The following is a 27042-nucleotide window of genomic DNA, read 5'->3' as shown; positions in this document are numbered from 1 at the left end:
ACAGCTTTTTGAGAACTAGGGGCCAGAAATAAGTTACAGAACAGATATTTCACAGCTCTGGAATACTAACTCCTCTGAGTCTGGTTCTTTCAGCTCTGCGATCTACCCCCTAGTTGGCTAAACCTCCTTAAAGAAGTTAGGATGTGCCCAGGGGACACTGGGTCAAATAACCATAGCAACCAACTGATCCAACTTTCTCTTCCTCTCTGCCCTCCTCTAGCTGGGAGGTGTTAGGAGCTTTGCTCAAGGCTCCCCAGAGCAACGGGGCTGCTTCTGCCAGACGAGACGCTCTGCAGCCTGGGCTCTGTGGGACTGAGGTGGCATTAGCTGGAGCGAGCGTCGGGGTCCTGGGACAACTTTACTAGGTTTGTTTTCGAGCACCAAAGAAGTTGAGGGTTAGGGTCTTCTGGGAATTTTACTGAGCATGAAGAGGCCTGCAGGGAAACCAATGGCAGAGAGATTATTCAGGGTGAATGACCAAGGGTGTGGAATTCCGGGGCCACCAGCTTTTCCAGAACACAGCTGAAATGGCTGGTTTTAAGAACAACTGCTTTCTCATCTGGTCGAGCATAGAGGGAACGACTGGTAGATAGTCTTGCTTAAAAAGAAGGAATTAATGAAGAACTTTTTTATTAAAATTAAAAAAAAAAAAAGACTAAACCTGAAACTCATTCTTGAGTCTCTTTTGGACAGTCATCTGAGAGCCCCTAAATTTCATCTTAAGGCCTCTTCTCTCTTAACGCTACTTTCATTTTTTATTTCTTACCCTGAATCTTTATAAGAAACATCAGTCTTGACAAGAAGGCTGCAGAGTAGCTCATCAGACTCCAGGGAGCGGCCACTTGTCTGTTCAGGGAACTGATGGTGAGAGGTAGGGGGCCGAGCCTGTGGATCTCAGGCAGGGGACTTGCTCATGGACCTGGACCCCTGTGCTTTGCAGCTTGAAGAACTACGATGGCAGTCAACAAGGGCCTGACTTTGCTGGATGGAGACCTCCCTGTAAGTAACGGGCTTCTCTGAGGCCATGCACAACTGATGGGGGAAGGAAGAGCTGGGAGGAGAGGTTCCGGGGCCTCAGCGCAAGATGGGTGTAGATTATATTCTTAATTCATTGACCATTATGTCTGAGTTATTCTTGCCCTCACTCCTTCTTGCGGAAGCCTATTAGAGGATCTGCAGGAGTGAAATGCCTATTGAAAATGAACCACCTTGGACAAAAAGAATGGAAAACTGGCTGGGAGGGAAAGGAGAGGAGGGGAAGCTCTAGGTTCTGACCCCGGAAGCAGAAGCCCATGTTTTGTCCACCTGGGTGAAATGTATGTTCAGGACTAAGCCACTGTGCTCTGTGACTCCAGAGGTGGCGTGCACGGTGCAGGCTATGTCCGTGGCACCTCTCAGGGTTACACAGTGCACACTGTGAAGGTGGGAGGAGGTCGGAGAGGCAGTGTGTCTGGCCTTGTGCCTTTAGCCTCGTTTTCACTGTGACTCAAAGTGGTTTAACACGTTTAGGTGGACCCAGTGCCTCCTGGCAAGGCCCCTCTGATTTGGTCCAGTTCAAACAGTGAAACTTTGAAAAAGTCTTGAACCCATATAATAGGCATTTTGTCCCAAGTTAGGCTTTAACTCACCTTTGCATGAGGAATCGCCACATTATGTTTCGTATTCATTCGTAGAACACAGGCGTAAAATGGTCAAGGGCATGGTTAAGCCATCCTAACAGGTGGTAGTTGGTTCCCTTCCCAGGGTCTCCCTCGCTCCTCCGCTTTGCCGAAAACAACCCCGGAAGGCTCTGCCCAAAATGTAAAAGAAAATGTTTTCTTACTTTCAGTCCTAATCATTTTCTAGTTCAAATTTCAAACTCACATGTGAGACCAGAAGCTAAAATAGAATAGCCTGCTCTCTACTGTACATGCCAGCCTCCCTGATGGGTCTTCTGACACAGCCTCTTACAAACAGAAGAAGCTAGGTTCTCCCCTCCAGAGCCGAACCACGCAAAAGTGTGTGTTCAAAGCTGCAGAGAGCTCGCACTTCTGATCTGACCTGAGATGTTCATGGGGAGATTCTTAACATTCCTAAAAATAGGCGGAAAAATAGAATGCCCTTCACTAGCCCCGGCAATGTAATCCATGGACAGTTCTGACCCATCCTCACTCTATTCCCCAAGCTTGTGTTATTGTGAAACAAATTCCACATATGCCATCTCAGGCCTGAGTTGGAATCCTGGCTCTTCCACTTAACTAGTTGTGTGATCTTGGATAAGTCATTTCACATCTCCAAGCCTTTGCCTCCCCGCTGGCAAAGTGGTGGCGAGAATGCTGACCTCAGGGAGTTGCAGTTAAAATTAAATAAAGTCATGTCACCAAAACACTCCGATAAGTGCCTGGAGCACAATGACCCTGAGTAAATATTGTCTCCCTCTCCAAGAGACTAGAATTCACATTTTTTTCCTCACCCAAAGACCAATGGTTTTTCACTAAGCTTCCCAGGTGATCTGAAGTTTAAGTATGTGGCTGCTGCCAAAGTTAGAACACATTGATAAGAGCACAGCACCCCGATAAGGCAAATGATGGTTTCAGTGTACCCCACACTCAGACCACACCTGGACTCTCTCTTCAGGTCTGAGTTTATATATATATATATATGTATTTTTTTTTAATGTCTTTTTGCCATTTCTTGGGCCGCTCCTGAGGCATATGGAGGTTCCCAGGCTAGGGGTCGAATCGGAGCTGTAGCCACCAGCCTACGCCAGAGCCACAGCAACGCGGGATCCGAGCCGCGTCTGCAACCTACACCACAGCTCACAGCAATGCCGGATCCTCGACCCACTGAGCAAGGGCAGGGACCGAACAAGCAAGGGAGAAATACTTGTCTTAAGTGTGTGAAAGGCCAGCCCATGGGTGATGAAATAGCTTCGTGTTGTTTCACAGGGTAAAGGGTGGAACAGTGGGCGGAGGTGGATTTCAGCTCAGCAACACCATCCAACAAGGGGCATAGGCCGCTCTGTGAAGGGTGAGCTCCATCCAAGTAGATGACCAAGTACAAGCCTCCCAGAGGGACTGTAGGAGGCACCCTTGCCACAGAGGCCCCTGGAAGGCCTGAGAGTCCCTGATTCTGTGCACTTGCGCAGATTTGAACTTACTCCTTAGGTGCAGCCCCAACAGTGACTCACTTATTCAACTCACATGTGCAGGCTTGAGGTCAGGCCCTGGAGGTACAGTGACAGCAGTCTCCTGGGAGAGAGAGAAGTACACACATGACCAAGACGAGTATAGCACCCTGGCATGAGCCTGGAGACAACCCAGGAGGAAGAGGTGGCCTCTGATGTGAAAGGAGAGGCAGGAAGCTTCCCAGGAAAAGTGATGCTCAAATTCTCTCTTTGGGGGAGTTTCCATCATGGTGCAGTGGTTAACGAATCCGACTAGGAACCATGAGGTTGCGGGTTCGGTCCCTGCCCTTGCTCAGTGGGTTAACGATCCGGCATTGCTGTGAGCTGTGGTGTAGGTTGCAGACGTGGCTCAGATCCCGCGTTGCTGTGGCTCTGGCGTAGGCTGGTGGCTGCAGCTCCGATTGGACCCCTAGCCTGGAAACCTCCATATGCCGCAGGAGCGGCCCAAAGAAATAGCAAAAAGACAAAAAAAAATTCTGTCTTTGAAGGAGTGGACTTTGGCCAGACAGAAAGGACTGTAGGAGGGAAGGGGAGCGCCCTAGGTGGTGGGACCAGGATACACAGGCAGGGAGGTGGTGTTCCAGAGGGACCAGAAAAACGTTCAGATAAAGCTACCCATCCAAGGTGGACTAAAACTCCAGAGGGGGGGAGCTCCCGTTGTGGTGCAGCAAAAACAAATCCAAGTAGTATCCTTGAGGATGCAGGTCCAATCCCTGGCCTCGCTCAATAGGTTAAAGATCTGGTGTTGCTGTGAGTTGCGGTGTTGGTCGCAGACACGGCTTGGATCCCAAGTTGCTGTGGCTGTGGTGTAGGCTGGGGGCTACAGCTCCGATTTGACCCCTAGCCTGGGAACCTCCATATACCGGGGTGGGGCCCCCCAAAAAGCCAAACAAACCGAAAAACTCCAGATGACACACCTGCCCTCTGCTGTTAAGCTTAAGTGGGGTGGCTGCAAGATGGGGTGGCATTTGGCTCAACCCCTGTGGGACAGAGGTTGCCTTAGTAGCTCTCCAGAGCCAAGGTTGTGACCAGGAGAGCATGGCAGCCTGGTTCTTGTTTTTCCTGTGGGGCATCCAGAGACCTCCCTAGTCTGGGTTCCTTGGACCCAGGCCAGTCCTGATGGGCTCTGTGGCCCTGGGGCCGCCTGCCCTCAGTGCTGCATTCCTTCCGTGCCAGGAGCAGGAGAACGTGCTGCAGCGGGTCCTGCAGCTACCGGTGGTGAGCGGCACCTGTGAGTGCTTCCAGAAGACCTACACCAGCACCAAGGAAGCGCACCCCCTGGTGGCGTCTGTATGCAATGCTTACGAGAAGGGCATCCAGAGCGCTGGCAGCCTGGCCGCCTGGAGCATGGAGCCAGTGGTCCGCAGGCTGTCCACCCAGTGTGAGTCGTCCAGGCACCTGGAGGCTGCTTGCTCGTTCACTGCCTGCCAGCCTTTTTTCCCTCCATCCATCAGTCTGTCTGATAGCTTGTATGTCTGTTTGCCAGTATGTCTGTCAGTATGTCTGTCTGCCTGCCTGCCTAACTCCCTGTATTCCATTATATAATCTTTTCATCTATATAGATACATGATATGCACATGTAGCTATAGATCATGGGTCTCTTCTCATCTCTAGATGCCTCATCAATATCCCCACTGGTATTTTCCTAGGATGACAATAATGGGCCAAAGGACTGACCGGAGAAGGGAAGGGCAGAGCTACATGGGCAGTGGTGGGAGTGGGGCCCATGCCAGACCAAACACCCACCTTAGCTCCAAATCCAGCAGCAGCAGCAGTAGCAGGAGTTAGTAGAGCCTGGTACAGAGGCAGAGGCAGCAGGCACTGGGCTGGCCTGGCAGGGCTGAGGGGAGTGGGGGCGGAGCAGGGGAAGCCAGAGAGCTACCAGTCAGGGCCCTGGAGGTGGAGGACAGCTGCCCTGCAGGCCTCACCAGACCTGCCCCTGTTGAAATTGTTCTGCCTCATTTGAAAATACAGTCTCCAAGGCACAGCCCTTGACAGGGCGGAGGGAAACTCTAGAGGTCTAGGACCTTCCATCATCCTCTTTAACGAGTTATGCGTATCTGAAGTTTCAGCATGGCAAACAGGAGAGGGTAGATATAAAGGAGATCCAAGCCTGGCCAGACTCCCGGCCTGTAAGTGCCTGAAATCATTGCCCTGGGTCTCATTTTGCTCAGTCAGAAGCTGGCCAAATTGACTGGGCTTTCTGCTGCTTGAGAATTTTGTGAAGAAACCTAAGACACCTGGAGAAAGAATGCATGAAAGAGACTATATAGGGATCCTTTAAAACTATGATGTCCAGGGGTCATGACCACAGAGGTCCTGCCCTTGGCAGTCCCTGGGCGGTATCCCAGGACATTTGCACCTGCTGGCACTTGCCCCTTTCTTTTCCGTATGAACCTCTGCCACTGTCGAGAGCTCAAAAGGAAGGGCCATGAGGGAGTTCCCTTTGTGGCTCAGCAGTAACAAACTCTGCTAGTATCCATGAGGACTCAGGTTCCATCCTTGGCCTTGCTCAGTGGTTGAGGATCTGGTGTTGCCGTGAGCTGTGGTGTAGGTCACAGACACATCTCGGATCCTGCATGGCTGTGGCTGTGGTGTAGGCCGGCAGCTGCAGCTCCAATTGAACCCCTAGCCTGGTATCCTCCATATGCCGCAGATACGGCCCTAAAAAAGCAAAAAAAGAAAGTGGGGGGAAGGGCCATGAACCATCTGGAGCTCTAGGACAGCAGTACCAGGTCTGCTCCCACCAAGGCTGCCCCTACCCACGCACACTTGTCTCCCTACTCAGGTACACCCAGCCCTCACCCAGAGAGGGCTCAGGGGAGGAGAGAGGAGAGAGCCAGTATTTGTTGGTGATGCACATAGCTTCTGTCACTTTCTCATTTTACAAATGAGGAAACTGAGGCTCAGCCAAGTGTTGACTTGCCTGAAGCCACACTGCTTTGCGTGCCAATCTGTATGACTGTAGAGTTCCTGCAGGGGGGAAGGCACTGCTCTGGTCCCAGGATGTCACAGTAGATGGGGTTCAGGGCAGCAGAGGGCCTCCAGTTCCCAGACCCTTGGAGGGAACAGAGCTGGGGGTTGGAGAACTTCAAGGGGCCTTCCTTGGCACAGAGGCCCTGCTGGGTTCTCGCAGGATGGGCAGAGCTCAGTCCCCCATGGCCTTTCACTTCTAGTCACAGCTGCCAATGAGCTGGCCTGCCGAGGCCTGGACCACCTGGAAGAAAAGATACCGGCCCTCCAGTATCCTCCTGAAAAGGTGAGCCCCCAGCGCCTTCTCTAATGCTCTCCATATTTTGATGCCCGCCTCTCAGGGGAGGAGAGGGCACCAGCCGATGATCGATGATTGACTGAGAGACTTTCGCTTCCATGGCAAACGCCTCCAGGGCTGGTGGCAGCTGCCTGCTCCTGAGACCGCACATCAGGCTTCTTCCTCTCCCTGTGGGGCCAAATGAAGGCAGGCTTTCTGAAACCAGCATGCATAGCCCAGAGGCAAACTCCAAAAGGAACTTGGGGTGGAGTGGGGCCCACTGTTCCCGATCCCTTTCTACGGGTGCCCCTTTGGACCTATGCTGGACCATTTGGTGGCTGCATCACCTAATGTCACGGGTCCAACTCATCAGATCCCAGGATCACAGTCCCATGTCTTCAAGACTTTATGGACCATGAAAGTGAAAAATCACTTCATCCAGATCCATATTCGCTGGGTATTTGCCTTGGTAGGAGCCATGCCAGGTACTTTGTGGGCAGAAGCTTTAGTCTCAGAGCTCATCCATCTCACTAACAAATTTCCACTCTTCTCACATTTACTGAGCCCTACTCTCTGCCAGGGGTCATGATGTGTAATTCACATTTACTCCTCTTATCTGGGATGGGGGCGGGTGACCCCATCTTAGAGATGAGGAATCTAGACGTCCCCCTGACCACACATCTGTAAGTGAAGGTCATGGGGGAGCAGGTCTATTTGGCTGTGAGGTCTGTGCTCTTCATTTATTTTTCCAGATGAAGGGCAACTGGCCTTTGTCTCAAAGGAGTCCCCAAGCTAAGTGGAGAGAAAGGTATTTCAGTGCAGAACTTATAGAGAGTTCCCGTTATGGCTCAGTGGTTAATGAACCTGACTAGCATCCATGAGGACGCGGGTTCGATCCCTGGCCTTGCTCAGTGGGTTAAGGATCCAGCATTGCCGTGAGCTGTGGTGTAGGTCACAGACGTGGCTCTGATCCCCACATTGCTGTGGCTGTGGTGTAGGCCGGCAGCTACACCTCCGATACAACCCCTAGCCTGGGAACCTCCATATGCTGCGGGTGCAGCCCTACAAAAAGGCAAAAAAAGTAAAATAAAATTCAGCTTAAGGTGCCTGAATATCAGTGCCAGCCCCTTGGGCTTGACATGAGGCTTTCCTGAAGCTGGGCTCGGGGCCTGCCAGATCTGCACGCCTGACTCCCTGCCCACTCCCCAGATCGCCTCTGAGCTGAAGGACACCATCTCCACCCGCCTCCGCAGTGCCAGGAACAGCATCAGCGTGCCCGTCACCAGCACTGCGGACAAAGTCCTCGGTGCTGCTCTAGCTGGCTGCGAGCTCGCCTGGGGGATGGCCAAAGACACTGCTGAATATGCCGCCAACACCCGAGCCGGCCGACTGGCCTCTGGGGGTGCCGACTTGGCCTTGGGGGGTGTTGAGAAGGTGGTAGAGCTCCTCCTCCCTCCAGCCAAGGAAGAGTCAGGTATCAGGATCTGGCAGATGCACCCTGGGGAGTGAGTGGGCCCCCCATGCTGCCTGGGAATTACCAAGAGGCCACCAGGGCTCCTCTAGCCATTGCTGGAACAGAGGGGGCCTGGAGCCCAGCAAGGTTTTCAGATGGATCCACCCTCACCGACCCCCCCCCCACCCCCACCCAACCCCATCCCTAAGTGGAGACAGTGAATTGCCCGCATCACCCGGGAGCTGGTGGTGGGAGCCGGGATGACCACTTTCCAACCCGAGACACAGCCCAGCTTGGCCAGCCCTCTCTGATCTGCTCTCCTTCCCTCCCCCCACCCCCAAATCCCTACCTAGCCTCCGCTCCAGGACACCAGCATGGCCAGAAGCCTCCCAAGGCCAAGCCGAGCCTCGTGAGCAGGGTTGGAACCCTGGCCAGCACCATCTCTCAACACACCTTCCAGGCCACGTCTCGCGCTCTGAAACAGGGCCACGCCCTGGCCATGTGGATCCCCGGTGTGGCACCCCTGGTGAGTGTCTGCCCTGAGCTCTGACTGATGCCCAGCATGAGAATCCTAAGGGCCTCCTGGGCCCGTCCATCCTCCACCCCACTTCGCCTTCTGTCCTGGGAACAGCCTGTCTTCCAGCTGGGATTGGGACTTTAGGTCTAAGAACAAGAGGCCTTAAGAGAGGCAGAAGGTGGGAGCTCCCTTGTGGTGCACGGGGGGTTAAGCATCCCGAGTTGGGACTTCCCATCATGCTCAACGGTTAACAAAATTGACTAGCATCCATGAGGATGCAGATTCGATCCCTGGCCTCACTCATTGGTCTAAGGATCCAGCGTTGCTGTGGTTGTGGTATAGGCCAGGGGCTACAGCTCCGATTCGACCCCTAGCCTGGGAACCTCCATAGACCACAGGTGCGTCCCTAAAAAGCAAAGAAAGAAAGAAAGAAGAAAAGAGTCCCACGTTGTCACTGCTGTGGCTCAGGTTCAATCCCTGGCCTGGGAACTTCCATATGCCATGAGTTTGGGCACTCCCGCCACCAAAGAAAAAAAAAAAAAGTAGAGGGGAGGTAGGCTAGTCCTCTAGGATGCCAGGGGAGAGAAGGGACACGACTTGAGCCAAGGGCAGGCCTGGTTGTTAGGGGGTCCTGCCTCTCCTTCTCTTCTGTTGCTGTCATTCTCCCTCTGAGTCTTACCCTCATCCCAGCCTTCATCCTCCCAAGTGGCCCTCCCACCCCCGTCCCCGTGAGGAAACCTGCAGGTACTAGGGAGTGTCACCTGTAAATAAGCAAGGCACAAAACCCCTTCTGTTGGGAAGAGAGCCCTAGCTGTCTGTGTCCTACCTACCCCTAGGGTCCTGGGCCCTTCTAGAGGCTTCTAATTTGCATCCCACTGCACCCACGCAAAGCTTCCTTTTCTAAGCCCAGATAGGGCTTACTCCCCACTACACCCTACCCCCACCTCTCTCTGGATTTTAGCAGAGATAGTCTGGAATTTTTTTTTCTTTTTAGGGCTGCACCTGCAGCATATGGAGGTTCCCAGGCTAGGGGTCGAATCAAAGTTGCAGCCACCGCCCTACACCACAGCCACAGCAACACGGGATCCAAGCTGCGTTTGCAACCTGCACCACAGCTCACGGCAATGCTGGATCCTTAATCCACTGAGGCCAGGGATCGAACCTACATCCTTAGGAGCACTATGTCAGGTTCTTAACCCACTGAGCCACAACAGGAACTCCACCTGAATTTTTTTTTTGCATAGGAACATTAGTGAGAAACTAAGGTGAAAAGAAAAAAGTAAAACAGCATTAAACAACAAAGGTCAGCAAATAAGATAACCACTTTTTGGCCATCATGAGGGTGTTAGTTTTTTTATTTTTTCTTTTTTGGCCACCCCACAGTACATGGAGCTCCCAGTCCAGGGATCAGGTTACCTATGCCGTAGCAACACTAGATCCTGTAACCCACTGTGCCAGGCTGGGGATCGAACCTGCATCTTGATGCTGCAGAGACACCACTGATCCCATTGTACCACAGCGGGAATTCCAAAGGGTGGTAGTTTTTGTTTTTGTTTTTTGTTTTTAGGGCTGCACTTGCGGCATATGGAGGTTCCCAGGCTAGGGGTCCGTTCAGAGCTGTAGCTGCTGGCCTACACCACAGCCACAGCACCCCGGGATCTGAGCCGCATCTGCAACCTACTCCACAGCTCATGGCAATGCCAGGTCCTTAACCCATTGAGCGAGGCCAGGGATGGAACCCTCGTCCTCATGGATGCTAGTCAGGTTCGTTAACCCCTGAGCCATGATGGGAACTCCAAACAGTGGTAGTTTTAAAAGCATCATCAGGCCTGGCTCCATCACTCAAACAAATCTTTGCTGGGAACCTACTGTGTGTCAGGTTTGGTACCTCCAATAGCAATACAAGAGTAGTGCTCTACTCTGTTGTCTGCACTGGGCAGTCACTTCCCCCTGGGAGTTCGAGTAACTCCTGGGCCCCAGCCCAGCCCCTATGGTGGTGTGTGTGTGGGGGGACGCTGTACAGCACAACCTCAGACATCACCTTTCACATAGAAAATAACGGTGTCCTGGGAGTTCCCTTGTGGCACTGTGGAAATGAATCCAACTAGTAACCACGAGGTTATAAATTCAATCCCTGGCCTCGCTCAGTGAGATCCACCGTTGCCGTGAGCTGTGGCATAGATCACAGACAGCTCAGATCTTGCGCTGCTGTGGCTGTGGCGTTGGCCAGCAGCTGCAGCTCTGATTCAACCCCTAGCCTGGGAACCTCTATAGACCAAGGATGAGGTCCTAAAAAGCAAAAAAAAAAAAAAAAAAAAAGAAAGAAAGAAAAAGAAAAGAAAAGAAGAGTGTCTCCTAAGGTTGTACAACAAGGAGACCCTCTTTGTGGGGCTCCCTAGGGGTTTGAAATGAGCCAAGCTATGCCTCAGTGGACATCAGCCAACCTGCCCAGGTCAGCTTCCTCCCATAGGAAACTCTGGCCCACTTGGTTTTTCACTCTCTAAATATCTGCCAGGTGCATCTACTAAAGTTAAACATGCGTATCCCCTATGACTCAGCATTTCCTTCAACAGAAAGGAGAGTTTATCACCCCCAAAACATGTTGGAGATGTTCCTGTCAGCTTTACCTTTATCCAAGAACTGAAAACAGCAAAAACGTTCATCAGTGGTAAAATGGGTAAATTGTAGTGTATTTTATGCAGTGGAATAGACACAGAAATGAAAAAGAAGGAACTACTCTGACACTTAGTAATAACATGGATGGGAGTTCCCACTGTGGCACAGTGGGTTAAGAACTTATCTGCAGCAGGTCTTGTGGTCGTGGTGGAGATGAGGGTTTGATTCCCCAGCCTAACCCAGGGCAGTGGGTTAAAGGTTCTGGCGTTGTTGCAGCTGTAGTGTAGGTCACAGTTGTGGCTCATATTCAATCCCTGGCCTGGGAACTTCCATGTGCTGCAGGTGTGGCCATAAAATTAAACAAACAGATAAACATGGATGAATCTCATGACACTGAACACAAGCTATTCATGAAAGAAAACACATTGTGTGGGAGTTCCTTCGTGGCTCAGCAGTTAACGAACCTGACTAGGATCTATGAAGATGTGGGTTCCATCCCTGGCCTTGATCAGTGGGTTAAGGATCTGCCGTTGCCGCGGCTGTGGTGTCGGCCTGCGGCTGTAGCTCTGATTCCACCCTTAGCCTAGGGACTTCCATATGCCCCGGGTGCAGCCCTAGAAAGCAAAAAAAAAAAAAAAAAAGAGAAAAAAAGAAAGAAAAAAAGAAAACATATTGTCTGAGTTCATAACACATTGAGTTCATTTACATGAAGTTCAAAAATGGGCAAAATCAGTGCATGATGATAGAGAATGACAGAGGCTAGAAAGCAGCCACCCTTGGGGGTTACTGACTAGATAAAGGGTCCAGGGAGTCTATTGGGGTGTTGAAAATGGCCTGTATCTTGATCTGTGGTAGTCCCAGAGGTGTGTGCTTCTTAATATTCCTGGAGCTGTACTCCAAGGCTGAGTGCGCTTCCGTGGGTGTAAGTTACCACACCATAAAAGGTGTGAAGGACAGTCTGCTGGGGTCAGGCCCTGGGGGAGAGGAGCTTTGCCTGCTGGGGCTGCCCAGCCTCTGGCAGGTGCTGTGAAGTCAGTGGCCTGCTGTCTTCCCACCCCCAGAGCAGCCTGGCCCAGTGGGGTGCATCAGCGGCCATGCAGGTGGTGTCCCGGCGGCAGAGTGTGGTGCGGGTGCCCTGGCTGCACAACCTGGCGGCCACCCAGGAGGAGGATCACGATGACCAGACGGACACAGAGGGGGAGGAGATGGAGGAGGAGGCGGAACCAGAGACAGAGGAGAATAAGCTCAGTGAGGTAAGGGAGAAAGCGGAAGCTGAGTGGGGATGACGGAAACTGGGGATCCCACAGCCCACTGAGCGGCCGAGACAAGGTCTCCGCCTCCAGGCCCAGGGACATGGGTTCAGTGGCCCTTCACCTCACCCTGGAACACCCAGCTAAGAAAGTCCGCTCAGCAGAGCTTCACAACAACCCCATAAAATAGGCAGGACAGAGCTTGTCATCCCCATTTTGCAGATGAAGAGACTGAGGTGCAGAAAGCAGAAGCGACCTACCCAAGAGCCAGGCCGATAGTTTTTTTCAATTTGGTGACCACGTCCTTTCCCCTCTATCCCTGGGGATAGTGAGGAGGGGAAGGCTCTGGTGTGTGTGTGGGGGGGGGGGTTCCTTTGGAGGCACTGACTTTGCTCTGGCCTCCAGGGAGCAGCCCTGCCTGGCCCGCAAGGCTTCCTGGGCAAAGCGGTGCACACCCTGCAGAGAGCGCTCCAGAGCACGATCTCCCTCGTGACTTGGGCACCTGCGACTGCGCTGGGCACCGCTGGGAGGATGCTGCCCTTCACGCCGGCTCGCGCTGTCTCCTCGACCAAGGGGAGGGCCATGTCCTTGTCTGACGCCCTGAAGGGCGTTACTGACAACGTGGTGGACACGGTGGTGCACTACGTGCCGGTGAGTCCCCACCCTCCTTGCCCTAATCCCCTCTCCCCTGGAAAGGACGGGTAAAGCCGATTTGACAGAAGCGCCTGCAGCTGCGCTCCTTCCCCAGTCTCCTGGGGGTTCTCCGATCCTCAGTGCCCCAGAAACACCTCGACGTACTCTGGCCTTGACTGGGGGCCTTCACAGCCCCGAGAGCATAGAGACCCATGGCCCTGGCCTGAGACCTTTCCCCACATCCGCCCTTCCCACCTGCTGCTCACAGGGCGCCCACCATCAGTCTGGGATCCCCAGGGGCCCAGCCTTCACCCTTCAGCTCCCAACTGAAGGGCCTGGCAGGTTTGCCCACTGCTCCCTGGGAAGAGGTTGGACGGAGATTTCCAGGGCAACAGGAAAACTCCAAGGGTACCAGGACTATCACTCTGGGAGTCCCTGGGTCCCTTCCCAGAGCAAGTTACAGGTTGTGCAGCCACTAGGAGGGCTGGTCTGGGCAGGAAGCCCCTTCGAGCTGAGGGTTGGTGCTGCGGGGTCGGGGGTGGGGGGGAATTGATTACTAAGTCACTCTTACCAAGAGGCATGACAGGGGTCTTGGCAGCCACCTCGGGCCTCGAACAGAGAAACAGCGAGGTGTTCGTGCCCGGAGGGGGGAAAGTGGGGGCCGTCCTTAGCCCACAACTCAGCCTAAGGAAGGGTCAGGAAAGCCGCTGACCTCTCACTGAGGGACCTCCAAGGGTGACCAGAAGGGTCCAGAAGCTTTAGAGGGTGGCTGCCTGCCTTGCCTTGGGGGTCTGGGTTGTGCACAAGGTCAGAGAGGGCAGGGGCTCAGCGGTGTCCCCGGCACCCCCCTTCCTCCTGCACCGCCGCCTGTGCCTTCCTGACGGCCGCTTCCGGGGCCCCGGCGCGGGTTGAGGGGCGGAGGTTGAGGGAGCAGGGATGAGGGCCAAGCCGGGGCCCTAACGGGGCTGCCGGGCCCTCAGCTCCCCAGGCTGTCGCTGATGGAGCCCGAGAGCGAGTTCCGGGACATCGACAACCCGCCGCCAGAGGCCGAGCGCCGGGAGGCGGAGCGCAGGGGGTCCGGGGCGCTGCCCGCCGCCCCGGAAGCCGCGCCGCGCCCCGCGCCGACCCGCGGCAGCCTGCGCAGCGCTCGGGGCCCTGGCGCCGAAGACCGGGGGGACACCGCTGCCGCGCTGCGCCCCGCCTTCCCGGCAGTGCCCCGCGAGAAGCCGGCGCGCAGGGTCAGCGACAGCTTCTTCCGGCCCAGCGTCATGGAGCCCATCCTGGGCCGCGCGCAGTACAACCAGCTGCGCAAGAAGAGCTGAGCTCGCCTCCCGCGCCCGGCCTGGCCCGGCCCGCGCGCCCCCCGCTCCCCCGAGGGCCAGGGCGCTGTCTCCTGCAAACCAGAAGAACCTGCGCGGCCAAGCGAGCGTCCCGAGCTTCGTTCCAAGGACGCTGCCAAGGCACACATCATCTTTTGAGCATCCTTTTGGGGCTTAGTTGTCAGAGCCCATTTTTGAGAAGCATCAGAGTAGCAGCCCGCTTTGATTCTATGCCTTGGTTTTTGTTTTGTTTTGTTTTTACCAAAAAATTAATTGCCTAGCTTGATCTCTCGCTTATTTGACCAAACTTGTGGCCAAATGACATTTAACTGTTTCCAGTATTTACATCCATCTTCTGTAGACAAATATTTGCCACCAGCGAGGGACGTGTCACCACCCCGAGGGTTCAAGCGGGAGATCCTGACACATTTTTAAGCCCCGAATGCAGAGGTTCCTCTGAGTATCCAGGTTCGCAGCAGACCACTTTGAAGGGAACAGCGGTCAGGTGCAAAAGCTAAGGAGCGTTTATGTACATATTAGCGTCACTTTCTGAGTAACCGGCTGTCTTCCCGGGCTGAGTCGTGGCCTGTGCTGTATAGCGACACCTTCCTGCTCAACAGACACATTTCCATTTGCAGCGTTATTTCCTTCCACCTGCACTTCCACCCTTCCAGCCGTCTTTTGAATGCTGCCTTCCTCCCCCCGCCACCCCCCACCCCCCGCCTGCATGCTGAGGGACAGTAGAAACCGTTCATTATATAGATCATATAGATATTAGATATGGGCTCTATGGCCACAGTTCATTCCCAGCCCTATTTTTGAAAATGTTAATATTTGGTAAATGCCTTCATATTATGTAAAAATTCAGACATTGCAAAAGGGTGTGTGCCTTCCTCCTTGAGTTCTCTGGTTCCACTTTGCCAAAGCCCGTGGGGGTCCAGTCTCTCGAGTATCCTTCTGGTTACCGGCTGTGCATGGGCAAGCTTACCTATATACACCCTCTACTCTATTTACACATGTGTGGGATGTTATACTCACTGCTTTTTTTTTTTTTCACTCAACAATACATCTTAGAAATCTTTTTGTGTCAGTATCATAAATCCTCCTTGCTCTTTCTAATGGTCACGTAGTAGGTGCTTCATAATATAAATGTGCTGTATTTGATTACACTAGTTCCTTAGTCATGAACTCTTAGGTTGTTTCCCAATTTTTTGCTCCTGCAAACAGTGCTGCAATAAATGTCTCTATACAAAATGTTTCATGTAGATATGTGCATATGTCTATAGGAAACATTTGTAACTTGGAACCATGACATGCCAAGTGAAAGAGTATGTTCATTTCAAATATTGACAAATAATGCCAAGTGGCCCTCCAAAACAAACTCCATTTTTCTTGTTATTGGCATTTGCAGCTGCACAGATAATTCTGACACTTCTGTCAGTCCTTTTAGACACGTGTATATACACACTCTCTCCTATAGGACCCCCTCAGATCCATGAGCACCCTCTTGGCCCCCACTCTGTGAGTCCAGCCCCCTGACACTGACGCTGGGCCCAGGCAGATCTTTGATGTAATGAGTTCTTGGCCTTGCTCCATGATTTTGGACTCTGAGGATGCCCAGAATGGGAAAAGGGGCCTGCTGATGGACTTATACATGTGGGCATGGTTTTGACCTTGAACTAGCTTTGGGAACCCCTCCCCACTCTCCCCTCACAATCCCCACCACACTCAGCAGTTCCCTGGGGAGGGGGTGTGGATCTGGCAAGAGGGGCCCTTGGAAGCTGATATGACTTGGCTAAGAAGACAGAGCCCAGCCTAGCTGCTGCTGGAGAACTGGCCTCAGGCCTGGGTGTGTAGAGAGAAATGTGCAGCTGGCCTGTCCTTGCTGCCTTCTTCCTGGAACTCCGGAAACCTCACTCCTGACTGTCCACCCCTCCGTAGTCCAGGGGCCCTTCCTGCCCCGGGGGAGCAACCCAGGAGGGCTGTAGAAGTCAACACACCCGCTGGTCAGACCCAGACCCCTCCCCATGCCCTGGACCTCAACCAGGGTGCTAGGAACCAGTGTATGGCACAGCACAAGCCAGGAAGCAAATAGTTTGTCATAAAAGTCTCTTTTTAACATTAGGTTGAGAGCCAAGTGCTTTGAGCCTGGCCCTCAGTTTTCCTGAATACTTTTTAGTGAGAAATGAGAGCAAAGCATCTCCTCTGAAGAGCAGAAATTTGCTTTGTTGGCCCCAGGCTGGATGTGGGACTTTGTTCTGCAAGGCATCACTCTGGCCAGCCTTCTTGCTCAGGTGGATGTGAGGGCTCGTCCACACTTGCCTTTGGTAGCTCTGGACCAAAGTTCAGGAAGACCTCCCCTTCACACTGGGATGCCCAGGTCCCCCTCTTCTACACTGTCCCCTCTCTTCTACTCCAGCTCACAAAATGCACCTCCAACTCAATCACAGCTTTCGGAGTTGGAAACACAAGCAGTACAGACCATAGCATCATTTATCTTTTCTGTGATCAGGCCACTCAAGATGGCTGTTCTCTTGCTCTCTTTACGGCCCCTGCTCAACCAGTGCCTGCTTCATCTGCACCCTTCGTGCCCATGACTTACCTTCCTGCTCTTTGCCCCAGGCCCCAGCTGGTGATGCTTATCAAAGGGGTGCTGAGAGCCGTGCCCCTCTGCTGGTTTCCCTGGAAACTAATGAACAAACCTGGCATCAATTCCCCCTATAACTGGCAATCTTCCCTTCCCTCAGGAAGCAAGACACCCATCTTGTCCTGCCTGCTGTCCGCCGAACACTATGAGGTGGGAAGGTGGGGGGTAGGGGTGGGGAGGGGGTGAAGGGGTAGGAGAGAGTTGCTTCAGGACCTTTATTTATTGTCCTTTTTTTAGGGCTGCACCCGCAGCATTTGGAGGTTTCCAGGCTAGGGGTAGAATTGGAGCTATAGCTGCTAGCCCACAACACAGCCACAGCAACGCCAGATCTGAGCCTACACTGCAGCTCAGGGCAACACCTGACCCTTAAGCCACTGAGCAGGGCCAGGGATCAAACCTGTGTCCTCATGGATACTAGTGAGATTCATCTCCGATGAGCCATGACAGGAACTGCCAGCTCCTTACTTTAGCTGTGTCAGCTCCATCCATTAAACCATTGATAGCTCTGTTGCTGATTCTCGGCTCTTTCTTCGGTCTTGAAGCTGGGCGAGCACGGGGCCTCATAGGCCAGTGGGGTGTAGCCCAACATCCATATGCAATTACTTACCGTTTCCCCCCCATACTTATCTAGGATTTTAATATCCAAAGGACTTCTGTGCCTGGAGAGAGCCACCTCTAAAACTTGGATTTTTTTTTTTTTTTTTTTTTTTGCTGGCCTCACCCACAGCACGTGGAAGTTCCCCGGCCAGGGATTGACCCCTCAGTGCGGTGGCAATGTCGGATCTTCAACCTGCTGATTCACATGAGAACAGCCCACGACTTGGATTTTAATGCTCATTGTATTAAGCATAGTTTTCCTAAACGTTTAATCACTTCATATATAAGCTTATACAATGCATGAATCAAATTATTTAAAATCTTTAAATGTTGATTGCAAACTAAAACGTCAAATTCTGCCAAACATTTCTATCAACTCTGAGTGAATGGAAACCTCTGCATGTCTTATCGACATCTCGCTGGAGTTTGTCCGCATCCAGAGTTTCCTCTGTTTGCAGAGAGGGGCCTAAGCTTGCACAGGCTCAGTGAGGTCTCCTCCTACAGCACCCTTCTCCTACCCTTCCCAGCACATGGAAGAGCTAGACCATGAGCAGAACTGGAAAAACCTACACCCTGGCGCCCTCCACCACAATCCTAACATTTTTTTTTCTTTTCACTGCATCTCTGGAATATGGAAATTCCCAGGCTAAGGGTCAAATTGGAGCTGCAGCTGTTGGCCTACACCACGGCCATACTGGATCTGAGCTGCATCTGCCACCTAAGCCACAGCTTGCGACAATACCGGATCCTTAACCCACTGAGTGAGCGCAGGGATTGAACCTGCATCCTCATGGATACTAGTTGGGTTCATTACTGCTGAGCCACGGTGGGAACTCCCCCCTTGCTTTTCTTTATAGATTTATTTCCTATGTATATACCACATCCCAGTATTATTTACTTTTGCATGCTGTAACTTTAGGATTACATGTGTTCTTCCGAGACTTGCTTTTTTCCCACTCAAAATCAAGTTCTTAAGAATCACTCATTTTCACTAGAGATTTTAATATGCAGCTATTTATATGGCCTGATTATATGTATCCTCTCCCAAATTCATATGTTGAAAACCTAACCCCCCCCAAAAAATAACAGTATTAGGAGGTGGGGCCTATGGGAGGGCAGAGCCCCCACAGATGGGTTTAGTGCCCATATAAAAGAGGCTCCAGCAAGATCCCTTGCCTCTCCCACCAGGTGTGAGGACACAGCAAGGAAACACTGGCTATGAACCCAGAAGAGGGCCTTCCCCAGAATGTGACAATGTTGGCACCTTGATCTTGAACTTCCCAGCCTCCAGAACTGTACAAAATAACTTTCTGTTGTTAGCAAGCCACCCCACTCTGCAGTGTTTTGTTAGAGCAGCCCAAATAGACTAAGAAAAATGTATTTTATTATTTTTTGGCCAACCCCTGTGGCACGTAGAAGTTCCTAGGCTAGGGATTGAACCCAAGCCACAGCAGTAATCAGAGCCACAGCAGCGACAATGCCAGATCCTTAACCTGCTGAGCCACCAGGGAACTCCAAGCCAAATGTATTTTTAATTTAATAAAAATATATAAACATGTGACAACTTATTTAGTTTTTTGTATTGGATTCAATTCAGTTTTGAGGGACTGAAAGCCCTAAATAACAGTGTGTATCAGTCAGCCTTGGCTATAATATTGCTGCACAAGAAACGATCCTAAAACTCAGTGGCTTACAAAACCATGCATTTACTCTTATGTTTTGAGGTCAGCAGGTCTACTGTTGTTCAGCTCACCACTGTGCACCCACAGTGGCTCTGCTTCAGCCAGTGGATCAGCTGAACTTGGCTCCTGGCTGTGCATGGGTTCAGATCTGCTCTAGGTGTGGTGGTTCAGGGCTGCAGCATCAGTGGCTGTGCTCTGTGGGGTCTGCTCTCCCCATAACAAATCACTGGTGAGTGAGAACCAAGATCAACAGGCTTCTGCTTGCATATCTACTCAAACTTCCTCTGGCCAAACCATGTCATACAGCCACAGCCACATCAGTGGGGAAGGGGACGAGGTAGAGAAGCAAATACTTGCTGAACAGTAATGCAAACTAGCACATACTGGTTCAGCCTATGATAGAAGTTTACTTCTCTGTTATGTAAAAGCGCAGAGATGAATGGTCCAGAGCTGGGATGGCAGGGATTCAGGCTTTTTCGATTTTATTGTTCTTCTGTGAGTGAGGTCCTTTTCTTTTTTCTTTTTTTTTATGATTTTTATGGTTTTCCATTACAGCTGGTTGATAGGGCTCCATTGGTTTTCTACTGTATAGCAAGGTGACCCAGGCACACATCCATATGTACATTCTGAGTTTCTTTTCTAAAGTCTTCTCATAGACCAAGAGAGGTGCTCTAGCCCCAGCCATCAACTCCACATCCCAGCCACAGAAAAGAGCAAGGGGGTAAGACAAATGCAACATGCCCCTTCTGCTTATAACTTGCTGGAAAAAACTTAGTCTCGTACCCACATCTAGCTGAAAGCAAGGTTGGGAAATATGATCTTCATTTGGAGTGGCTAGGCATCCAGCTAAAAACCTGAGGTCTTCCTAGGAAGGGGAGTGGATCCTGGGAGTGAGGGGCAGGTTGAAGTCTCTGCTACCCCACTGTCTTGTCCACAGACATTTGGGTTGTTTCTATAGTTTAATTAGTACATACTTTGGGCAGCAAATATTATTATGAGTTTCTTAGGGAATATAATTCAAAGTGAGATTGCTGGAGTTCCCTGGTGGCTCAGCAGGTTAAAGATCTGGCATTGTCACTGCTGTGGCTCAGGCCATTGCTGTGACGTAGGTTGGATCCCTGGCCCTGGAACTTCCCCATGTTGTGGGTATGGCCAATAAAAGCATACAAAAAGACTAGTATCCGTGAGGACACAGGTTTGATCCCTGGCCTCGCTCAGTGAGTTAAGGATCTGGTGCTGCCATGAGCTATAGTGTAGGTCGCAGGCGTGACCTGGATCTGGCGTTGCTGTGGCTGGGGTGTAGGCTGGCAGCTACAGCTCTGATTCAGCTCCTAGCCTGAGAACTTCTATATGCTGTGGTTGCAGCCTGAAAAAGACAACAACAACAACAACAAAAAAAAAAAAAAAAAAAAAGAATCATGTGTATCGTTAACCAAATATTGCCAACTTGTCCTCCAACTTGGTTGTGCTGATTCACATTTTCACCAGAAGTATTAGTGCTCTTGGTCAACATTCTTTTTTTTTGGTCTTTTTGCCTTTTCTAGGGCCATTCCCTCGGCATATAGAGGTTCCCAGGCTAGGGGTCGAATCAGAGCTGTAGCCAATGGCCTACAACAGAGCCACAGCAACGCAGGATCCGAGCCCGAGCCACGTCTGTGACATAAACCATTACTCATAGCAATGTCGGATCCTTAACCCACTGAGCGAGGCCAGGGATCGAACCTGCAACCTCATGGTTCCTAGTCAGATTCGTTAACCACTGAGCCACTATGGGAACTCCCTTGTCTTTTTTTTTTTTTTGTCTTTTTTTTTGTTGTTGTTGTTGTTGTTGTTGCACTTGTCTTTTTTTTTTTTTTTTGCCAATATTCTTATCACACTTGACATTGTCTGTTTTTAATGTTTGCAAATCTGAAGTGTATATAATGGTACCTCTTTATAGAGTTAATTCCCTAATTAGCAATGATATTGAACATGGCTTATTGTGTTTATTGAATAGTTGTATTTCTCCTCTGTGAAGTGTCTGTCAAAACTTTTGAGCAATTTTCTATTGGTAGTTTTTCTTTTTCTAGCTGATCTTTATTAGATTTTTGTATTTTCTGGTTACTAATCCTTTATCAGCTCTGCACATCACACTTCTTCCAGTGTGTGGCTTGTCTTTCATTCTCTTTATGGTTTCTCTCAATGAACAAAAGTTCTGAATTTTAATTTAGTCAAAATTATAATCAAATTTAGTCAAAATTATAATTGTTTATAATATAAAATTATTATTAAAACGATGCTTTCTTGCATCTATAATATAATTATAATTGTTTTCCTTTATGTTTTGCAATTTGGTTTTTTTTTTTTTTTTTTTGGTCTTTTTAGGAGGTTCCCAGGCTAGGAGTTGAATCAGAGCTGCAGCTGCTGGCTTACACCACAGCCACAGAAAAGTGGGATCCTTAACCTAACCCATTGAGCGAGGCTGGGGATCGAACCTGCGTCCTCATGGATGCTAGTCAGATTTGTTTCTGCTGAGCCATGAGGGAACTCCTGAATTATTTTTTTAAAAGCTCTTCCTGCCAAGAAGTCATAAAGATATTCCCCTGTATTTCCTTCAAATGTTTTCATAGGTTTACTTTATACATCTAATTAATTTTTATGTATGATTTGAATAGGAATCTGACTTTTTCTTCCACATGGATAGTTGGTTATGTTACATATTTTCTTTTTTTCTTTTTTCTTTTTGTCTTTTCTAGGGCTGCACCTGTGGCATATGGAGGATCCCAGGCTAGGGGTCGAATCGGAGCTGTAGCCACCAGCCCACAGCAACATGGGATCCGAGCCGTGTCTGCAACCTACACCACAGCTCACGGCAATGCCGGATCCTTAACCCACTGAGCAAGGCCAGGGATCGAACCCACAACCTCATGGTTCCTAGTCAGATTCGTTAACCACTGAGACACGACAGGAACTCCATATCCTACATATTTTCTAATTCCTTGATTTTTTAGTTTCTCCTTAGTTGAATTTTATACTGTGGGAAGGTTAAGATTTTCTCATGAAAGTCATCTGGAAGCTTCTGGCCTGTTGATGTCTGATACCTGAACGATGCTTTCTTGCATCTAGGTGGGGCAGAGGGACCAGCTTCTGCCTCATGTATGGAGTAGTCTGACTTCCCCTCACTCTCAGCTCTGTCATAGATCAAGTTTCTTTTTTTTATGATTTTTATGTTTTCTATTGTAATTGATTTACAGTGTTCTGTCAATTTCGACTGTACAGCAAAGTGACCAGTCATGCATACATATATATTTTTTTTCCCACATTATCCTCCATCATGCTCCATCACAAGTGACTAAATATAGTTCCCTGTGCTACACAGCAGGATCTCATTGCTTATCCATTCCAAAGGCAATAGTTTGCATCTATTAACCCCAAACTCCCAGGCCATCCCACTCCCTCCCCCTCCCCCTCGGCAACCACAAGTGTGTTCTCCAAGTCCATGAGTTTCTTTTCAGTGGAAAGGTTCATTTGTGCCGTATGTTAGATTCTAGACATAAGTGCTATCATACGGTATTTGTCTTTCTGACTTAGTGTGAGAGTCTCTAGTTTCATCTATGTTGCTGCAAATGGCATTATTTTGTTCTTTTTATGGCTGAGTAGTATTCCATTGCGTATATTATCACATATTCTTAATCTATTCCTCTGTCAGTGGACATTTAGGTTATTTCTATGTCTTGGCTATTGTGAATAGTGCTGCAGTGAACATGAGGGTGCATGTATCCTTTTCAATGAAAGTTTTGTCTGGATATCTGCCCAGGAGTGGGATTGCTGGGTCATATGATAGTTCTATATTTAGTTTTCTGAGGTACCTCCTTACTGTTATCCACAGTGGTTGTACCAATTTACATTCCACACCCTCTCCAGTGTTTGTTATTTGTTGACTTTTTAATGATGGCCATTCTGACTGGTGTGAGGTGATATCTCAGTGTTTTTGATTTGCATTTCTCTAATAAGATCAAGTTTCCAAGTGTGTTCTGTTCCTGTGGCATTAAGACATTGTCTGACTTAAAATATGTTTTCAGGAGTTCCTGCCATGGCGCAATGGTTTAAAGGATCCGGCATTGCTGTAGCTGTGGCTTGTATTCACTCCCTGGCCAGGAAACTTCTACATGCCATAGGTGCAGCCATAAACTTTTTAAAAAATATGTTTTCAGGAGTTCCCGTCGTGGCTCAATGGTTAACGAATCTGACTGGGAACGATGAGGTTGCAGGTTCGATCCCTGGCCTCACTCAGTGGGTTAAGGATCCAGGGTTTCCGTGAGCTGTGGTGTAGGTCACAGATGCATCTCGGATCCCGTGTTGCTGTGGCTCTGGTGTAGGCTGGCAGCTATAGCTCTGACTCAACCCCTAGCCTGGGAACCTCCATATGGCGTGGGTGCGGCCCTAGAAAAGACAAAAAAAAAAAAAAAAAGATAATAAAATGAATAAATAAAAATAATGTTCTCATATCTGGTTGAGCAAGCCCCCTCCCCTGCCATTGATCTTCTGGAAGAGGGTCTTTGCAACTTCTGGCTCTTTGCTTTTCCATACAAACAATAAAGTCAACTTGTCAAATTTCATGAAAGGAAAATTTACAGACTCAGCTTGTTTCAATTAACTGTAATTATTCTTTGTACTTTTGATGCTCAAATAGTTACAGTTTGACCCCTTTAAGTTGGGACCTTTGTCCTTTAGGCCTACGACAGACATTTTTAAAGCATCTGAGTTTTCTGACCATAAAAAAATTATTCCAGTTCTTGACCTAATCCATGGAATAAGCTACTTTTACTTTTATTTTTTAAATTTTCTTTAAAAATTTTTGGCTGCCCTATGACATATGGAGTTCCCAGGCCAGGGATCAAATAGTAGTCCCAGTCATGATCTAAGCTGCAGCTGTGGCAATGCTGGGGATCGAACCTGCGTCCCAGGGCTCCCAAGATGCTACCAATCCCATTGCACCACAGTGGGAACTCCAGAATCGGTTACATTCAAAGGGCAATATCTTGGATCCTGGGTATGCCTATCTGATTGTCCCATGTGAATATTGGTGATAGAAAAGCAGTGCACATCCACTAGTGAAAGCTAGAAAAAAGGTATTTAATTCACACTGATAGTTTCGGTAACCTCTAACATCACAAATTTTTTAAAGAATTATTGTAGCAAAAGTTTCAATTTTCTTCTCTCTAAACATAAGTACTATAAGTGTAACTATAATTGTACCTCCTTCTCTTAAATATGAACTTTCATCAATTAGTATCACTTTTTGTTATTTTACACACATAGAGACCTAAGTCTTTAATTTTAGACTTCTCGCATTCAGCATCTAAGTGAATCTTTTTAAAAAATTTTGGCGCAGTGGTTAACGAATCCTACTAGGAACCATGAGGTTGCGGGTTCGGTCCCTGCCCTTGCTCAGTGGGTTAATGATCCGGCGTTGCCGTGAGCTGTGGTGTAGATTGCAGACGCGGCTCGGATCCCGCATTGCTGTGGCTCTGGCGTAGGCCGGTGGCTACAGCTCCGATTCAACCCATAGCCTGGGAACCTCCATATGCCGCAGGAGCGGCCCAAGAAATAGCAACAACAACAACAACAACAAAAAAAAAGACAAAAAAAAAAAAAAAAGACAAAAAATTTCAGTTTATTGAGGAATTCCTGTTATGGTGCAGTGGAAATTAATCTGACTAGTGTTCATGAGGACGCAGGTTCGATCCTTGGCTTCGCTCAGTGGGTTAAGGATCCGGCGTTGCCATGAGCTGTGGTGTAGGTCACAGATGTGGCTTGGATCTGGCATTGCTGTGTCTGTGGTGTAGGCTAGCAGGTGTAGCTCTGATTGGACCCCTAGTCTGGGAACCTCCATATGTCTCAGGTGTGGCCCTAAAAAGAAAAAAAAAAAATTTATTCAAGTATATAGTTGATTTACAATGTTGTGTTAATAAATGAATCTTTTTTTTTTAATCATTATGGTAACAGGATGAATTATTCCAGCTGAGGACCCCAACTGCTTTAGAATATTTTAGAACAGGGGAGTTCCCGTTGTGGGTCAGTGGTTAACAAATCCGACTAGGAACCATGAGGTTGTGGGTTCAATCCCTGGCCTTGCTCAGTGGGTTAAGGATCCAGTGTTGCCATGAGCTGTGGTGTAGGTCACAGAGGCGGTTCGGATCCCACGTTGCTGTGGCTCTGGCACAGGCCGGTGGCTACATCTCCAATTACACCCCTAGCCTGGGAACCTCCATACGCCGTGGGAGCGGCCAAAAAGACAAAAAAATAAAAAAAAAAGAGTATTTTAGAACAAACAGTATAATCTATAGCATGTCAGAAAACACTGGGGTTTCATCTACTTTTCCCAAATGTTTGAATTTTTAGTTTCTCCTTAATTGAATTCTGTATTTTAGGAAGAGTCACACCTTTTGGCAGCTTCTGACAGATAGATGTATAGTCCCTGAATGATGGCCCTTCATTATACATGAATCAGTTGACCAGCTTCTCTTAGCTTTAAAAATTCTAAGAGGAGTTCCTGTTGTGGCTCATCAGGTTAAGAACATGACATTGTCTCTGTGAGGATGCAGGTTTGATCAGTGGGTTAAGGATCTGGCATTGCTGCAAGCTGTGGTATAGGTCACAGATGCAGCTCGGATCTGGTGTTGCCATGGCTGTAGCATAGTCTACAGCTGCAGCTCCAGTTTAACCCCTGACCCAGGAACTTCCATATGCCACAGGAGCGGCTGCACAAAGGAAAAAAAAAAAAAAAAAGAAAGAAAATTCTAGGAGGTTGTTGGTAGATATTATGTAGGACTTCCTACATTAGGGCTCTCCAGAGAAACAGAACCAATAGGAAGTATAAATTTATTCCTGTAGGAAATATACAGAGCTAACCCTCAGACAACACACAGGTTGGGGTGCCAACCCTCTACATTGTTGAAAATCCTAGTATAACTTTATTATTATTACTTTTTGTCTTTTTAGGGCCACACCCGAAACATATGGAAGTTCCCAGGCTAGGGGTGGAATTAGAGCTACAGCCACAGCAACATCAGATCCAAGCCACATCTGTGACCTACACGACAGTTCACGGCAATGCCAGATCCTTAACCCACTGAGCCAGGCCAGGGATCAAACCTGCATCCTCATGGATGGTAGTCGGGTTCGTTTCCGCTGAGCCACAATGGGAACTCCAAAAAAATCCTAGTATAACTTTACAGTCAGCCCTCTACATCTGCAGATTCAACCAGCCAGGGGTTGTATAGTACTGTAGTATATATTTATTGAAAAATAGGAGTTCCCATCGTGGCTCAGTGGTTAACAAATCCGACTAGGAACCATGAGGTTGCGGGTTTGATCCCTGCCCTTGCTCAGTGGGTTAAGGCTCTGGCGTTGCCGTGAGCTTTGGTGTAGGTCGCAGACATGGCTCAGATCCCGCGTTGCTGTGGCTCTGGCATAGGCCGGCGGCTACAGCTCCAATCAAACCCCTAGCCTGGGATCCTCCGTATGCCGCGAGAGCAGCCCAAGAAATGGCAAAAAGACAAAAAAAGAAAAAAGAAAAAAAAAGAAAAAGAAAAATACATGCGTATTAGCAGACCTGCACAGTTCAAACCTGTGTTGCTCAAAGGTCAACTGTATGTGTAACTATATAAACACATACACACATATATAAAGAAATTTATTATAAGGAATCAGCTCACAAGATTGTGGAGGCTGGCAAGTCCTAAGAACTACAGGCTGAGTTGGCAAGTCTGGAGACACAGGAGAGCCAGTGGTTTAGTTCTAGTTCAAGCCTGAAGGTCAATGGTGTAGTTCCAGACTGAAGATTGGCAGACTCAAGACCCAGAAGAGCCGATATATATATATTGTTTGTTTGTTTGTTTTCCCCTTGTACCCACGACATGGGGAAGTT

At 49.5% G+C, this 27042-nt stretch overlaps 1 protein-coding gene across 2 annotated transcripts; it reads left to right on the top strand.

Moving 5' to 3' along the window:
• Positions 1 to 224: 224 nt before the first annotated feature.
• On the top strand, positions 225 to 15258 carry PLIN1 (perilipin 1). 2 transcript variants are annotated; one of them, XM_084966807.1, is made up of 9 exons: positions 225 to 365; positions 941 to 999; positions 4343 to 4547; positions 6343 to 6425; positions 7626 to 7890; positions 8223 to 8395; positions 12064 to 12255; positions 12658 to 12903; positions 13866 to 15258. In XM_084966807.1, exons 2-9 carry the CDS (start codon positions 955 to 957, stop codon positions 14205 to 14207), a joined length of 1551 nt encoding a protein of 516 aa, XP_084822933.1. In that variant the 5' UTR covers positions 225 to 365; positions 941 to 954; the 3' UTR covers positions 14208 to 15258.
• Positions 15259 to 27042: the final 11784 nt, after the last annotated feature.

Source organism: Sus scrofa, chromosome 7, assembly GCF_054392235.1.
Source record: "Sus scrofa isolate SSC_HxYL_T2T_F1_AM1 chromosome 7, Sscrofa_HxYL_maternal_Yorkshire_Landrace_v2.0, whole genome shotgun sequence".
NCBI lineage: Eukaryota > Metazoa > Chordata > Mammalia > Artiodactyla > Suidae > Sus > Sus scrofa.
This window is presented reverse-complemented; position numbering and strand designations above follow the sequence as displayed.